At 30.7% G+C, this 18,822-nt stretch overlaps 2 protein-coding genes across 2 annotated transcripts; both read left to right on the top strand.

Annotated features, from left to right (window-relative positions):
* The first annotated feature begins 4,820 nt into the window (after positions 1 to 4,820).
* On the top strand, positions 4,821 to 15,931 carry LOC140874659 (glyoxylate/hydroxypyruvate reductase HPR3-like). Its single transcript, XM_073278018.1, has 2 exons — positions 4,821 to 5,328; positions 15,108 to 15,931. Exons 1-2 carry the CDS (start codon positions 4,867 to 4,869, stop codon positions 15,630 to 15,632), a joined length of 987 nt encoding a protein of 328 aa, XP_073134119.1. The 5' UTR covers positions 4,821 to 4,866; the 3' UTR covers positions 15,633 to 15,931.
* Positions 15,932 to 17,259: 1,328 nt separating this feature from the next.
* On the top strand, positions 17,260 to 18,420 carry LOC140876021 (expansin-A7-like). Its single transcript, XM_073279863.1, has 3 exons — positions 17,260 to 17,422; positions 17,684 to 17,996; positions 18,108 to 18,420. Exons 1-3 carry the CDS (start codon positions 17,260 to 17,262, stop codon positions 18,418 to 18,420), a joined length of 789 nt encoding a protein of 262 aa, XP_073135964.1.
* Positions 18,421 to 18,822: the final 402 nt, after the last annotated feature.

The raw sequence follows: 18,822 nt of genomic DNA on the forward strand, positions 1-18,822 counted from the left end.
CATGGGTCGAGTATTTTCACACAAATTAATATGTATCACACAATATTTCTCCATAAGATAACGGCAAAAAAAATGATACTTTTACAGTACAAAATATATTTTGGACATAAAAAGTTAATTTTTATGAATTGAGTTGGGCTTAAGATTCTTCTCATAAAATTGACTAATAAAACGATATCAAAACATTTTTTTTTTTGTGTTTTTCCTATACTAAACTACCGTAATTAAAATCAAACTAATCTTTAAAAAAATAAAACTTATCTTACTCATATTATTATTAACTTACTCTCATATTATTTTCTCTTCCCCCTTCAAGTTTTGACTTTTTATAAAGTCAAATGCAAGTTGGCATATATTTCTATTTTAAGAAGTTGAATAAAAAATTAAACCAAGCCGTATTTTAACGTTTGATTTTCTTCAATTAACGCCCGGGAAACAGTCAATGCCAATACTTTTCACGCAAATCCTCTCTAGATTTACAGCTCAACTACAGCTTTATTTAATATAACGATTGAACTAAAAATTATAATTAATCATATATTACAAATCAATTAAATTTTTTTTTACAAAATTATATGATAATCTAAATACCGCATGATTTTCTTTTGTGCTGGGGAAATGAATTGTAATAATTAGATTTCGAATATGAGATTTTATCTCAAACTTAAAATTTAAAATCAGATAAAATACAGCGTCAACGTCAAAACATTACATGATTTAGCTTTTGACTTTCTCAACTCATTTTTTGAGGCTCTCCTAGTAGGCCAATTATTGGTAAATACGTCAACCATTCTCCATCAAAATTAGATTAGACATGGTCTCAAATCAAAAACTCTATTACAAGAAACCTCTTAATTGAGAAAATTTCCTCAAATAATTTAGATTGAATGTAAAATAATATAACACATATATTGCCATCAAAATAACTTGATCAACTGTATTGTAACATCAAAAAAAGTTCTACAAGTTCCAAAACACCGTCAGGTTATGCCTGGAATATATGACATGTTTAGATGGATACAATTGAATTTTATTTCTAATATACTTCACATCATGTTTTGTAGCGATTTCAATGAAAATTACGGTAGATTTTAAATACATACAACATGAGTGTCATTTGAGATAAAACAATCAAATTAAATCACCCTTTCAAATCACCTCATAGTCAGTAGGCAGTTAATTTTTCGCATATTTTCAATTGTTTTTTATTTTAAAATTTTATTATACATTACCTCTAAAATTTATATAACAATAGGCCCTCGACCTTAATATAATGAATTATTATAAATAAATAAAAATTGTAATATAGGTCCTATATATTAAAAAGCGAAGATAGCGATTCAAAATTCACATTTTGATTATTTAAATAACCAAAATGGCATTGATTAACACATATAACCAAATTGGCAATTTCGTGCCACAAACCACAACAAATTTGAATAGTTAATTATTTAATCGATTTTTAAATTATTCCATTTTGTTCTGATATGAATGCTTGAAAAAATGCAACAAATTAATTACAAAATGAGTAAATTATTTATTTGACAGATAATCTTTTGGTTGTTTCTTCATCAACATCTGACTCGATCTGTCCTTTACTTGGTTCAAATAATTGTTTACGGAAGTCGCCCTTGTTTACGGAAGAGCCGAATAATTTATTATTTTCGGTGGTTTCATGATCTTAGACTTGGTTGAATATTACTTAATGTTAAATAAGATTTTATATATTACATTAGGGAAAACACAAAAAAGTCCAGGAAAGAATAACTATGGAAAAAGTCGTTTAGTTATGCTGTTGATCTTTACATATTACTGATAAGTGTAATTTATTGTACTTTTATTGTATTTGGATTAATTTTTGTTATCAGCTGTCAGCAGAATTATGTGTCTCACTGTTGTTTTTGTCGTCGCAGATAAGTGGATAATGTCATGAAATTGTGGTTTAAATGGAGGAAAAGGAACCCAAAGCAGTGGCGGAAAGAGTAAGAAAAAGAATGAATCAAAAGAGACACATATGTTCTTATTCTCCTCTTTCTTTAACCTTTATTTGAGATGCATTTTTTTAAGACTATGTTTTACTAATTTTCCTTGAGCATCATGAACTAAATTATCTTATCTAGAAGGACGATGTAGCGAGACTTGAAAGTTGAAACCATATATTTATGATCTTTTGACATTTTTATTTGGAGTTGTTCCTTCGATTTATTTGTGTTTTTCTGTTTTAATTGCTTTTAATTTATTGACCATAAGTTGACTGATTTGTATGTTTAAATTCATCGCTCCAGATAGAGAATTCTAAACAGGACATAGGAAAGCTCAATGTTGGCGATTATCTTGCCGTAAGCCATGCATATAATACAATTAAAGATTATTGCGCTAATCAAATCATTTGATATGAGATTGTTAATAGGAATATTGCGATCTATATTAAATTATTATAATTTTTTCGTCACTTGGGAAAGAAAATAAATAATTATTTAGTTATGGGCTAATATATTTGAAGAATTTACTATCCACATGTTGTTAGAGATCAAACATGGTGGAAGATCAAGTGAAGTTGCATCTCTAGAATTTTCTCATTAATTGATCGTCGTTGATAATTTGTCTCTTTGATTTACAAGAAATTTAATTAGAAATTAAAAATATTGTCAATATTGAAGCTCTAAACAGGATTAAATTAGTGGTAGGTTTTCGGTATACCGTATAAAAAATATTGGTATGAAAAAAATTCATACTGGTATCGGTATCGAAATTTCAAAATTTTTGTATAGAAAAAATTCATACTCATACCGTATAAATATCGAAAAAAATTCGATATACCAAAAAAATGTTTATATATCGAAAAAAATTATGTACGATATCCCAAAAAGTCGATATTTTGGTTCGATATCCCAGCCCTAATTATAATAAATCGGTATAATATTGATTGTTCATTCTCTGTGGAATGATCTTCTATTCAATTATATACTTGTTTTCTTGTCAAAAAAAAATTACATGTTTCCATATTTGTTTTCAAATCATGGAATTAGACAGGATTTAGTGGAATTTGGAATTGAAAATACCGTTTCAGTATTTGGAAAAATGAGATTTCAAACGAGATTTGTATTTGATGGGATTTCATCCTAACAAAACTGGTCGGATTTCATGGGATTTAATAGGATTTGAATTTATAAAACAATAAAATTATTTTTAATGATAAATTTATATACTTTACTTGTAAATTTTAAGTTTTTTTTCATACTTTTCTTACAAAATATCATTTATCCAAATTTTATACCATCAAATTTCAAAATATATTTTAACATTTTGCCAAACACCAAATGAAATTCCAATTCCATGGATTTAAAATCCAATTCCAATTCTAATCCAAATTCTATTTTTTTAGATATTCAAACACATTGTAGTTAAAAATTAGATTGAAGGACGTGAAATCCTTTATGTTGCTTAAATATTTTTTTGCTTCATTTGAAATTCACTTCCCAACCTAATCATTTGAAATTCATGCATTTTAAATATTTGATTGCAATTCATCGCACAAATTAATCCAAATACTTCCATGAGAACACAACTTGATTGTACTTGGATTGATGTTCGAAGATAATAATTTAAGCAGTGTTTAGGAGAACTTAGCTCTCTCAAACACTATCTTCATATCGACAGAATAAATTTCACTTAATAATAAATTTTAAATCTCAAGTAGTTATTTTTTTTTAAAAAAAAGTTCTTCTTTGGGTAAAAAAAAAAACTAGTTATTTTTTTAATCATTATGAAACTATATAGATAAAATGCAAACTGATATATTGTTGTTGTTTTATTTAATTTTAATAATTATATTAATCTCTACTAAATAACAATAACAATTGTAGTAGTTCTTCTTTGAATTAAGATTTTTTAAATTATTATATTTAATTAGCTCAATTTTTACATATCATATATATGATAAACAAAACCTAGTAGTCTATCATTCAATGGATGCTCTTAATTTAATTTAATATATCATGCACTATATAGTCAGTACGTCAAAACAGTAATACATTATTATTTTTTTTTAAAAAAAACAATAATAATCAATTTAAAACTTAAATGATTAGGGTGTGAGTCAGAATCAACCACTGTTTTGGAGGAAAAATTAAAGTAATCACTTGCCCACATGGCATAGGCAAGTTGGTAAGGCCTGATGTGACGTGGGAAGAAATTCTCCAGCGTTGCGGGTTCGATTCTCGTGTGGAGCATATTCCCTGCTGAAATATTGTGGGGGTATGCTCTGGGGATTAGGTCATGTGCTCCCTCCTTCAGGTCTCTGCCGCTCGTTCACATCCTTCAATTTATCCTCCATATGAAATGGGGTCCCTTTCGGGATCAACCCTTTATAATAAATTAAAGTAATCACTTTCTATAATTAAAAAAATTTGTTGCGTTGCCAATAGTTTACTGAAACGCTTCGTCCTACGACTATTACACTTTTGGCATCTTTTGCTTCGAAATTGTATAATATATATATATATATATATATAATGGTTTATAATTCTAAATACTTATAAAATCAGAATCAAATGTTAAATGAAACAATTAATACGTTGGCATTAATAGTGATATTTTTATCCTACATTGATTAAAATGAAAAGTTTAATTTGATTTATAATAATTCAAATAAATCGATATTGAAATTTATATCATATGATACATTATTTTTCAAAATAATCGTACTATAAATATTTTAAAAAAATTCAAATTGTTTTGGGAAGAGAGTGCACACTATATATATTTGTATGTATGAATGAAAAGAATAATTTATTAATCAATCATGCTTGATGCTTTTATACTACAAATGGGGGAACGATACAAGATTATTGCTCCAAATCAAACATGGCCGCCGCCGATAACCAGAGTCAATCCCCACAACGGCGACGCCTGCTTCTCCTCCACCGATTCCCCACTTTCGAACCGTCCTTCCTCCGCTCCCTCTACACGAATTTCACCGTCCTCGACCCGGTTGCTGACCCGCCCCACCCATCGTTCTCCATCCTCTCCAAATCCGTGCGCGTCATGCTCTGTGTGGGCCCCACCCCGGTGACCTCTGATGACCTCGACCGCTACCCCGCCGTCGAATTTCTGGTGGGGTCCAGCGCGGGTGTGAACCACGTAGACCTCGACGCCTGCCGCCGCCGCGGAATCCGTGTGACGAGCGCCGGTGACGTGTTCTCCGACGATGTGGCGGATTACGCCGTCGGCCTCGTGATCGATGTTCTACGAAGAGTCTCCGCGGCGGACAGGTTTGTTCGCGCCTCGTCGTGGGCGGCTGGGGAAACGTATGCTGTGGCTTCCAAGGTTAAATTTACTTACCTACTTGCTTTCTTTTCTTTAGATTCTTACTGTGGAACTTTTTCCAGAACTGATATTTCAACTCGATTCCGATTAGCTATTTGACCTAAGACATCCCTTTTTTTTTGGGTAAATTATAAATCAATACCCAAATCCATTTTCAACTTACATTTTAGTACCTACTTCATTTAAACTTATTTTTTACTCTATGTAGAGATAAAATTTTGTTTTCAATTATGTTGATACAAGAACAAGTATGTGTTTAGCAAGTAAATATATACTTTCAAGTATGTGTTTAGCAAGTAAACATATACTTTCAAATTATTATTGGAAGAAATACGATAAAGCATTAAAAGTTTGAATAGGAGATGAATCAATTATTATGCTTGATATAGTAGCAGAAAAATAAAAAATAGAGATTGAAGAAACAAAATTTATAATACCAATTATATACCAAATAGAATTTATAATGAATATTATAATAAGGAATAATTTTCTAAGACAATATCTTTCATTACACAATTTGAAGATCACATAACTTTAAACAAAGGATCATTAATGATTCACATTCCCAAAATACGAACAGTATTTCGTGTAAAAAATGAAGGATTTACAAAGAATTTTCATAAACGAAATACAAATTCAATAAAATTAAAAATATAAAATATTTTAATGATTAGCCCTGAAAAAGAAATCATGAAAAAATTTCATGATATTTGTTCTGAAAATCCTCGAGACAAAATTAAGAAAAGAAAACAAATTATCGCTTCAATAAAACTTAAAGACCCTAATATCACAATTGTGGAGCACCAAGAAGATGCAACATGAATGATGTAAAAATATTCGAAAAAGAGGTTCAAGAATTACTCAAACTTAAGATAATCATTTCAAACAAGAGTTCACACTCTTCAACAGCCTTTAATGTCAGTAAGAAAGATACTGACAAGAAAAGAATGGTAATTGATTATCGAAAAATTAATAATTCAACAATTATGGATGGATATTACATCTCAAATAAGAATGATTTACTATCTTATATAGGATCAATAAATATTTCTCCAGTTTAGATTGTAAATCAGAATTCTGGCAAATTCATCAAGAACCACAAACACAATTACTTACAGCATTCAGTTGTCCAAAAAGACAATATCAATGGACTGTATTACCTTTTAGACTTAAACAAGCTCCAGATATTTTTCAAAGATATTTGGATGAATCTTTTAAATCATATGTAGATTTTTGTTATGTTTACATAGATGACATATATATTAATTTACTTAAAAAGATTAGATCAACATTATAAAGACCTCATGACAGTATTAGATATTTGTCATAAAAATGGAATTATACTTTCTGAAAAAAAAGAACAATTGTTTAAAACAAAAATAAATTACCTAGGATTACAAATAGAATATGGAAAACATTGTTAACAACAACATATACTTAAAAAAAATTCATAATTTTCCTAGTGAAATCAAAGATAAAGATCAATTAAGAAGATTTCTAGGTTTATTAACATATTCTGAAAATTACATTAAAAACTTGCGGAGATTAGAAAACCTCTTCAGGAAAAACTTAAACAGAACTATAAATGAAAATGGTCGAAAAAAGATACTAATTATATAAACACTATTAAAAAGAAAATAATTAGTAATCTTTCTAAGTTATATTTTTCTTCAAATAAAGATATAATAATAATTAAAACAGACGCATCAGACGAATACTGGAAGCATGTTTAAAAGCTTGTACAGGAGAAAGAAATTTAGGAGAACTTACTAAAACAGCTACCAGGAATAATGAAGAATTATGTAATTATACATCAGGAACCTTTCAAGGCGCACAACTAAATTATCACTCAAATGAAAAAGAATTATTAGCTTTAATATTTACAATTAGAACTTATGATATTTATCTTATCTCTAAACCATTTTTAGTAAGAACAGATAATATGAATTTAACATATTTCAAGATAAGGAAAATATCAAGAAATGCAGAGAGAAATGCAGCAAGGTTAATTAGATGGCAATTGGAATTGAACTATTATCAGTTCGAGATCCAGCATGTCAAAGGAATGGATAATTCATTACTCGACGCATTAACCAGAGAACTTCATCCAAATTATACTATCCGTAGTAACGGAATAACAAAAGAGATTCTAAGTGATTCATAAAATGATTGTGAGTCATCCGAACATGCCTCAGAAAGATTATTCAACAAAAAGAAAAGAATTTTATCGGAAAAATTCAGAGGATAAAAGAAAAGATGACAACCTCGTCATCATCATCTTCATTAAGAACACCAATCAAGATAGCAACTCTATTTGACAAAATAATAGAGATGAATGAGAAACAGTCAGTGGTCACAACCAACACTGACAACAAAGAAAAATAAAAATAAAAAGAAAATAAAAAAGAACCGGTGGTCACAGCCAACTCTGAGAAAAATGAAAAAGAATAAAGGACGTTTAAAAACGCCCTTGAAACAAGAGAAAGAAATATGGTCAATTTACGACCACAAAAACAAATTTTTCAGAAAAATTCAGGACTGAATTCTTCGAAACATTAAACTATTTGAGAATAGTCAAACCATCTACAGGATCTTGGCTACAAACTTATGATACACAAAGCATATCAAGAGCAAGAACACTGCAAGGTGCTCCAGCGCATGAAATCGCAAGATTATTTTCAAATGGATTATTAAGTTGATTAAAAGTCAATCCCAACAATCAAGAGATAGAACTATTTTCATATTAACTGAGAAATAGTAACATTCAATTCAAGAAAGCAGTCTTTAAAGACGAACCAGTATTAACGTTGAACATTCACTCAACCCTTACAGATTGGGATAATGATAAATTCTACCAACCAATGGTATACATTCAATGTCGAAGAAATAAAGAGAAGTTCTTATTTGAAGGATCAAATGAAGAGAAATCAGTAATGGATATCTCGACAATTCCGGAGATAAGAATAAAAACACTGATCGACATGATCTCAAAAATTGGAAATATTGATGAAAATTCAAAGGTTAAAATAAATTTTGCATCTAGTAAAATTTTATTAACCACTGGACATAAGGAGATCATCCAAACGAAAGATCAAGTCATGTTGGCTCAATTTGAAGCTCCGATCTATGAAGCAAGAGTTGACATGACCAGAGAAACTCAACAGATGCTATGCAAAAAATTAGGTACAATGATTTCCACTCACAAATGTGGACATTGCCTAAAGACAGAAGAAAAGACAAAAGAAATAGCTGTCAAATAAGAGAAAACAATAAAGAAGTGTTCTGAAGCCACTATTGATACAGACAGCAAATCAATGTAAGAAAATTACAAATCGTGGACCACACCACATGTAAAGACGTCCATTCAGACGATAAATGAACTGTCTTCAGTAATGTTGTATTTTTAATTATGTAATGTCGGAGTGGTCCCTTCATGAATTCTTGTCTTTAAACGTTTCTCCACGCCTATTTAAGGAGAAGTCTATTTTGTGAAATGATAAGCGAAGTTTGAGCATCTTTCTCTCTTCTTAAGTTTCTTACAATTTGGTTCATACAATACGTATGGAAACTATCAAAAAATAAGAAATATAAGAATCAAAAACAAAATTAAGCTTTATGGAAAATAACTAAAAAAACAGGGCGAAGGAGGAAGAAGGCTGGAAGCTGATGATTGAAAATTCATGGTTAGAGTAAACCTGGAGATCTGAAGGAAAGTATCATTTGATCAGGTGATTTTTAAGGGAAAGCAAAGATTTGGCCTCTGCTCAAAACTAAGAATCAATCAATCAAGGTAACCTTCCTGAACCTCTTATTGCCCTTAATTTAAAATCTATTTGAAACTCTTTCATGCCTGGAATGACTCTCAATCAAGAAGTACTCATGTTAAATAAAAAGTTTCGATATTTGAGAAATAAAATTAAAAATTTAGAAAATACAGTTCCAGTATACATTCAGATCTATAATGAAATGAATACAATAAATTAACGATTATTCATTGTAGAAAATTATATAATTGTTCGATTTGGGGAACATATTATACAAGAAATATATAATGAAATTGATGATGATGATACCAGGTTGCAGATTACACTTCGAATACTTCTTTAATTATTATTTTCCTCATCAATTGCTTTATATATTTCTTGTATACTATTGTTGCGGATTAGACTTCGAATACTTATTTAATTATTATTTTCATCATCAATTTCATTATATATTTCTTATATACTATGTTCCCCAAATCGAACAATTATATAGTTTTCTACAATGAATAATCGTTGATTTATTATATTCATTTCATTATAGATATGAGTGTATACTGGATCTGTATTTTCTAAATTTTTAATATTATTTCTCAAATCTCGAAACTTTTTATTTAACATGAGTACTTCTTGCTTGAGAGTCATTCCAGGCATGAAAAAGTTTCAAATAGATTTTAAATTAAGGGCAGTAGGAGGTTCAGGAAGGTTACATTGATTGATTGATTCTTAGTTTTGAGCAGAGGCCAAATCTTTGCTTTCCCTTAAAGATCACCTGATCAAATGGTACTTGCCTTCAGATCTCCAGGTTTACTCTAACCATGAATCTTCAATCATCGGCTTCCAGCCTTCTTCATCCTTCGCCCTGCTTGTTTAGTTATTTGTCATAAGGCTTAATTTTGTTTCTGATTTTTATGTTTCTTATTTTCGGATAGTTTTCATACGTCTTGTATGAACCAGATTGTAAGAAACTTAAGAAGAGAGAGAGAGATGCTCAAACTTCACTTATCATTTCACAAAACAGACTTCTCCTTAAATAGGCGTGGAGAAACGCTTAAAGACAAGAATTCATGGAGGGACCACTCCGACACTACATAATTAAAAATACAACATTATTGAAGACAGTTCATTTATCGTCTAAATGGACGCCTTTACATGTGGTGTGGTCCACGATTTGTAATTTTCTTACATTGATTTGCTGTCTGTATCAATAGTGGCTTCAGACCACTTCTTTATTGTTTTCTCTTCTTTGACGGCCGTTTCTTCTGTCTTTAGGCAATGTCCACATTTTTGAATGGAAATCATTGTACCTAATTTTTTGCATAACATCTGTTGAGTTTCTTTGGTCATGTCAACTCTTGCTTCATAGATCGGGGCTTCAAATTGAGCTAACATGACTTGATCTTTCTTTTGGATGATCTCCTTATGTCCAGTGGTTAATAAAATTTTACTAGATGCAAAATTTATTTTAACCTTTGAATTTTCATCAATCTTTCCAGTTTTTGAGATCATGTCGATCAGTGTTTTTATTCTTATCTCCGGAATTGTCGAGATATTCATTATTGGTTTCTCTTCATTTGATCCTTCAAATAAGAATTCTCTTTATTTCTTCGACATTGAATGTATATCATTGGTTAGTAGAATTTATCATTATCCCAATCTGGAAGGGTTGAGTGAATGCTCAACGTTAATACTGGTTCGTCTTTAATGACTGCTTTCTTGAATTGAATGATACTATTTCTCATTTGATATGGAAATAGTTTTATCTCTTGATTGTTGGGACTGACTTCTAATCTACTTAATAATCCATTTGAAAAGAATCTTGCGACTTCATGCGCTGGAGCACCTTGCAGTGTTCTTGCTCTTGATATGCTTTGTGTATCACAAGTTTGTAGCCAAGATCCTGTAGATGGTTTGGCTATTTTCAAATAATTTAATGTTTCGAAGAATTCAGTCCTGAATTTTTCTGAAAAATTTGTTTTTCCAAAAATTTGTTTTTGTGGTCGTAAATTAACCATATTTCTTTCTCTTGTTTCAAGGGCGTTTTTAAACGTTCTTTCTTCTTTTTCATTTTTCTCGGAGTTGGCTGTGATCACCGGTTCTTTTTTATTTTTTTTTCTTTGTTGTCAGTGTTGGCTGTGACCACTGACTGTTTCTCATTCATCTCCATTATTTTGTCAAATGAAGTTGCTAACTTGATTGGTGTTCTTGGTGAGGATAATAATGACGAGGTTGTCATATTTTCTTTTATCCTCTGAATTTTTCCGATAAAATTCTTTTTTTTTTGTTGAAGAATATGGATTTCTTCCTGTATGTCGATCAATATTTCCTCTAATTGATTTTAATTTGTCCATCCTGCACGAGAAAACATATATATATATATATATATATATATATATATAAATGGTTAGAAATTTAACTCCTTATCGTGAGTAATTCAGATAGTTTTATTATGCGTATCATTGCATTTATGGATTCTTTTGCAAGAATTGAACCAATCTTCATAAATGAGATTGATTATTTTACTCATAAAGTAATTCATGTTTCTAAATATAAATCTCATTTCATCAATTTATATTCTTCATGATTTCTGAGGTATGTTCGGATGACTTGAAATCATAAAATAATTCATGTTTCTGAATATAAATCTCATTTCATCAATTTATATTTCACATGATTTCTGAGGCATGTTCGGATGACTCGCAGTCATTTTCTGGATCACTTAGAATCTCTTTTGTTATTCTGTTACTACAGATAGTATAATTTGGATGAAGTTCTATGGTTAATGCGTCGGGTAATGAATTATCCGTTCCTTTGAATGCTGGATCTCGAACTGATAATGGTTCAATTCCAATTATCATCTAATTAACCTTGTTGCATATCTCCCTACATTTCTTGATATTTTCCTTGTCTTGAAATATGTTAAATTCATATTATTTGTTCTTACTAAAAATGGTTTAGAGATAAGATAAATTTCATAAGTTCTAATTGTAAATATTAAAGCTAATAATTCTTTTTCATTTGAGTGATAATTTAGTTGTGCACCTTGAAAGGTTCCCGATGTATAATTACATAATTCTTCATTATTCCTGGTAGCTGTTTTAGTAAGCCTAAATTTCTTTATCCTGTATCAGCTTTTAAACATGCTCCCCTGTATATTCGTCTGATGCGTCCGTTTCAATTATTATTATATCTTTATTTGAAGGAAAATATAACTCAGGAAGATTAATAAATATTTTCCTTTTAATATTGTTTATATAATTAGTATCTTCTTTCGACCATTTCCATTTATAGTCCTGTTTAAGTTTTGTCTGAAGAGGTTTTCTAATCTCCGCAAGTTTTTTAATGTAATTTTCAGAATATGTTAATAAACCTAGAAATCTTCTTAATTGAACTTTATATTTGATTTCACTAGGAAAATCATGAATTTTTTTAAGTATATGTTGTTGTAAACAATGTTTTTCATCTTCTATTTGTAATCTTAGGTAATTTATTTTTGTTTTAAATAATTGTGTTTTCTTTTCAGAAAGTATAATTTCATCTTTATGACAAATATCTAATATTGTCATGAGATATTTATAATGTTGATCTAATGTTTTTTGAGTAAATTAATATGTCATCTATGTAAACACAACAAAAATCTACATTTGGTTTAAAAGATTCATCCATATATCATTGGAAAATACCTGGAGCTTGTTTAAGTCCGAAAGGTAATACAGTCCATTGATATTGTCCTTTTGGACAACTGGATGATGTAAGTAATTGTGCTTGTGGTTCTAGCTGAATTTGCCAGAATCCTGATTTACAATCTAAAATGGAGAAATATTTTATTCCTCCTACATAAGATAGTAAATCATTATTGTTTGGGATGTAATATCAATCCATAATTGTTGCATTATTCATTTTCCGATAATCAATTATCATTCTTTTTTTGTCAGTATCTTTCTTACTGACATAAAATACTGGTGAAGAGTGTGGACTCCTGCTTGTAATGATTATCTTAAGTTTGAGTAATTCTTGAACCTCTTTTTCAAATATTTTTACATCATCCATGTTGCATCTTCTTGGTGCTTCACGAATTGTGATATTAGGGTCTTTAAGTTTTATTGAAACGATAAATTGTTTTCTTTTCTTACTTTTGTCTTTCTGATTTTCAAAACAAATATCGTGAAACTTTTTCATGATTTCCTTTTCAGGGGTAATCGTTAAAATATTTTCTATTTTTAATTCTATTGGGTTTGTATTTAGTTTATGAAAATTCTTTGTAAATCCTTCATTTCCTACACGAAATGTTTTTCGTATTTTGGGAATGTGAATCATTGATGATCGTTTGTTTAAAGTTATGTGATCTTCAAATTGTGACAAAATAAAATTCACAGTAAAAGAATATGGTTGTAAAACAAACATGCCACACAAACATCTAACGACAGAAACAAAATAAATCTTATAATACGAAATTTATTCCTTATAAGAAATTTTTTTTTTTCAGAAAACCTTATAGAAGAAAATTTGATAACAAAAAATCACATTGCTCAAAAGGTAAAGGAAAGAATTGCATATGTTGGTTGTGCAATGAAGAAGGACATTATGCAAATGAATGTCCAAAACGAAACGAAAAAAAAAACAAAGTTAAACTTTTAGAAGAATTATGCACTATTGGATTTTATCCAGTTGAAACAATTGAATGTTCAAAGTTGCCCTTTTTTTAATGAAACTGCAAGTGTTTCATTAAAATTCCACGAATCATATTACTTTTTTAGTTACTTTTTTGCGTAAACTGTTTAAATATAAAGTTTAGATGAATTAAATAAATAACAATCCACTAAAAATGAATTTTGAATTCACTAAATATTATTTCATATAATATATAATCTAAATAAAAATGTAAATACATTTATTAATCTAATTCAATTTCGGTTTTGCGTCTTTGACATACCTAATCCGAAACTAAACCATGTAAATTTTGTTTTTAACATTTATATATTAATTAAAAAATTCGATTCCCGATTCGGGCGGTTTATTGTTTCTCCAGTTTAAATTTATGGTTTTTTCGGTTGTAACCAAAGTTTAAACAGCCCTGGTTATAAATACTGGCAGTGACGGATCCAGAAATTAGAGTTGGGATGGCCTTGAACTTAATCAATAAATTATATATATTATAAAAAAAGTCATTACATTGTGTTACTCACAAAAAATAGAAAAATCGTGTTTTTGGTCCTATTTGTTTGTCTTTAAGATTTTGATCATCTTTGTTGTCAAATTTCAATTTTATTCCGCCATCTTTTTTTTTTTGGCAATTTTCATCTTTCTTTCGGCTTGGCTCTAACGTGGAAACAATGCAGTACTGGTATGAACTAGAGTTAGAGGGGATATTTGGGTATACAGACCTGGTCAACATTTTTTAAAAAAAAAATTGACCTCCCCAAGTGATTTGAAATACACTAGGAGGTCATTTTTTAAAATAAAATGTTGACCGAGGTCAAAAAAGAAACTACCCCGACACGACACTGGAGTGGATAGTGCGACAGTAGCACTTCTAATAAAAAAAAACTAGAATTATCAAAAAAAATTTGCGTGACTAAAACTGAAATTTGATAATATAGAGAAGCAAAATCATAAAATGACAAATTTGCAAGACCAAAATGCAATTTTCCACCAAAAAATGAAGTTGTGCACTAAAATTAAGAAGTAGGCCCTTCGGGTGTGAAAAGTAAGTTTTATTGGATTAAGAATAAAAAACTTATATATGTAATAAAAAAAATTTTGGATGGACTACTGCCTAGGACTGGCCTAAGCCCTTTGTATTTATGGCATAAAAAATAGTTCTTGAAATCTTTGGTTTTGGATTTTGCCTCAACAGAACTTGCCAGCGAATGATATTAAACATGCACTCTGCTGTGGATTAAAGATGCATGGTGTATCTAAAATCTCAGTTATTTTCTTTTTCTATAACACAAACTGAGTAGTACAACTACGGTAACACACAAAAATGTATTTGACTTGATTATTATGTACTTTTAGGTGAGCGGGAAGCGAGTAGGGATTGTTGGACTAGGCAGTATCGGTTCGAGGGTTGCTAAAAGGCTCGAAGCATTTGGCTGCCGCGTATCATATAAATCAAGGAAAATGTATCCTCATGTTTCATATACCTATTACACAACCATTCTTGACCTTGCATCAAACAACGACGTGTTGATTATTTGTTGCGCATTGACTGATGAAACATACCATGTAGTTAACAAGGATGTGATGACTGCTCTTGGAAAGACCGGTGTACTTGTTAATATCGGGCGTGGAGCCCTGGTGGACGAGAAAGAATTGGTTGGATTCTTGGTGAGAGGTGAGATTGGTGGTGCTGGTCTTGATGTGTTTGAGCACGAACCTCATGTCCCAAACGAGTTATTCGAGTTGGATAATGTTGTCTTGTCTCCCCATGTGGCGGTTTTCACTCCCGAATCTTTTACCGGACTCGGGGAGTTGATTATGAGCAACTTAGAAGCATTCTTCTCTGACAAACATTTGAAGGCAGAAATCAGCCTTGAATGATGTCTGTTAATACTTTGAAGTACTCTGTTAAGATACTTGAAATTTTGTGAAAGAAATGCAGATGATCACTTTTTCGAAATAATCTCAAAATCTACCTAGAGAATATCTGGTCCTGGACCCACAAGTTTCTTCTGTTTGTCCATTTAGGTACTTGATTTAGAATGTGTGTGTTTGAGCAAGAGCTTCGAGTAACATTTTATCTCAAAAGGAATGCCCGATTATATATTTCATAGTTTGTATTACTCATGTATGCAACAAGAATCGATAATAAGAAGGGAGTGTATTTATTTATTTATTTATTTATTTATTGTTTCCGTTCTATACTTCTATCTGTGATTTTATATTGGCTCAAGGCAGAAACTAGTTACTCTGTTTATCAAGTTCGTTGAAAATTGTCTTATTACTAAAATCTTAAAATTAATATTCAGTAATGAGGCTCTGTTTGGACAAATAAACTTAAAAAAAATTTATATAGTGAAAAAACAAATTTAAGATATGTATTTGGATAAGATTTTAGTAAAATTTTTCGGAAAAATATTTTGATAAAGATATTTTCCTATAGTATAGTTTTTGAATAACAATTGAGATATGTTTTTTGATATTTTAAGAATAAGAGAAGAACCAAATATTTTTTCAACTCTAAAAATATTTTTAATTACAAAATATTTGTCTAATATATATTTATTCTTAAAACAATTTTTAAAACATTTTATAAAAAAATATATTTTATAAATACTTATCCAACAGAATCGGAGTATTTTTGAAAAGTTGAGTTAAAAAAGCAATGTTGGTGTTGGACATGTAAAAGTGAGGGAAAATATGTTTCGAGAGGAAATGAAAAAGAATCACGGTGATTTATTCATTGAAGAACAAATTATAAGGCCATAGTTATTGGCCGATTTGATGGGCGTAATTAGCTTCTTTTGACAGTTTTAATTGGAAATCGGAACACTTATATCCCCTTTAATCAGTGCATAATCAGTGCATTTAAAATACACTTGATTCCTGCACAATTAAATAATCATATGGAAAATTGCATTTTAGCCGTGATTTTGTAATTTTGATCCTCTATGTTATCAAATTTTCATTTTACTCCTGTAATTTTTTTTTTTCACAATTGCAGTCTTTTTTCCATTGGGAGTGATGATTTGACAATATGCATGTGAGCGTTACATCAACATTGCATCGGTTCCTTGTACTGAATTGGAAAAATGATTTAAATTGCCAAGAAAAAAAAGAACAAATATAGTGGACTAAAACTAAAATTTGACAACATAGATTACTAAAATCGCAAAAAAGTAAATTATAGGATTAAAAAAACAATTTTTCCAAAAAAAATCAATTATTACTTAATTAAAGAGAGAAAATGTTTGGCCGACCACAAAAATACCTGCACGCACGTTTCAATATGGACTATGAATTATTAACTAGTTTAATTTTGGGGGATGCATATATACTACGTTGTGGGCACATAGAATAATTATTAATTTATTACACGTTCGTGAAGGTCACGAAGGTTATATTCTTATTCAACCACCCTGATTTAATATAAATACATCACAATATTTTCAAAGTGAAATTGTCAAATCATACAAAACACCAAAAGATTAAGGTGAAGAACGTGATCATGGGTTCTTTGCTGCATTCATGGATCCTCGTTAGCTTCTTCCTGGTGTCGGCTTTCGTTCGCGAAGCAACGTCGGCCGGATATTCGACTCCAGGGTTTCAACCTAGTGCATGGGGCAACGCCTTTGCGACATTCTATGGAGATGATTCCGGAAATGGAATGGGTGAGTTCAAATTTTAGGGACAGAACTATACATACATATGTACGTATAACAAAAAAAAATCGATATATATACATATATAGAGGTAGCGTTTGAGATTGTTTTCAAAAATTGCTTTCTCATTTAGATATTGTTTGAGAGCTTCGAAAATTTTGTGAAGAAAAAGCTTATAAGTGCTTTGTAGAAGCATTACCTAAGTCAAACTTTGTATCATTTATTAAGCATACCATGATGTTAATTGGTCTATATATATATATATATAAGGGGGAGCTTGTGGATATGGGAACGTGTACAGCACCGGGTATGGGGCAAACACGGCGGCATTGAGCACAGTTCTGTTCAAAAACGGTTACGGGTGCGGGCAGTGTTTCCAGCTGCAGTGCGCCACCTCCAAGTGGTGCATCAGAGGCTCCGGCACCACCGTCACCGCCACCAACCTCTGCCCTCCGAATTGGTCGCAGGACTCCAACAACGGCGGCTGGTGCAACCCCCCACGCACGCACTTCGACATGTCTAGGGCTGCTTTCACCAAGATTGCACAGATGCAGGCTGGCATTGTACCCGTCACCTTCCGCAGGTATATGTAACAGACAAATAAATGCATGGAGACAAACAATAAATCCAAAGTACTTTTTGTAACATACATATATATTAATTAACCGTCGACGTGCCTTATTGATGCATGTAGGGTACCGTGTATTCGGACCGGGGGCCTCCGATTTAACTTCCAGGGCAACGGGTACTGGCTGCTGGTGTACGTGATGAACGTGGCCGGGGGCGGGGACGTGTCGAGCATGTGGGTGAAGGGGACCAAGACAGCGTGGATAAGCATGAGCCACAACTGGGGAGCTTCGTATCAAGCATTCGCGACGCTCGGAGGCCAAGCTCTTTCTTTCAAGATCACTTCTTACACTAACCATGAAACTGTTATTGCATACAACGTTGCACCTGCTAACTGGCAAGCTGGAATGACTTATGGCTGTAATATAAACTTCCATTGATGATGGGTTTTGTTTAATCATATATATGTAGCATGTCTTTGAGCTCTGAAATGTATTGTTTAATTTCAATATACATATATAGATAAATTATTGAGATTTATCTATTTCTCATATAGATATTCGATCTTATTGAATGACATGGATTATTTTTAATTAATACATGTCATTCAGCAGACACAAGTGTGGAATTCAACTAAACATTGGAAACATTTTGGAGCTAGCTGATTACTGATATATATATATATAGTTGTTTTGTTAAATATTCTTCTTGGATTATAAATTATTTGATTCGGGTTATTTTATTTTAATTTTGGTATATATGCGGTGGTGGGGTTTGATATATATAACTCGAACTCGATCGAGAAATTATCTTGTAAGGTTACAACATTGTTTTTTTAATTA

The sequence above is a fragment of the Henckelia pumila genome, chromosome 1 (genome assembly GCF_033568475.1).
Source record: "Henckelia pumila isolate YLH828 chromosome 1, ASM3356847v2, whole genome shotgun sequence".
In the NCBI taxonomy this organism is placed as follows: Eukaryota; Viridiplantae; Streptophyta; class Magnoliopsida; order Lamiales; family Gesneriaceae; genus Henckelia; species Henckelia pumila.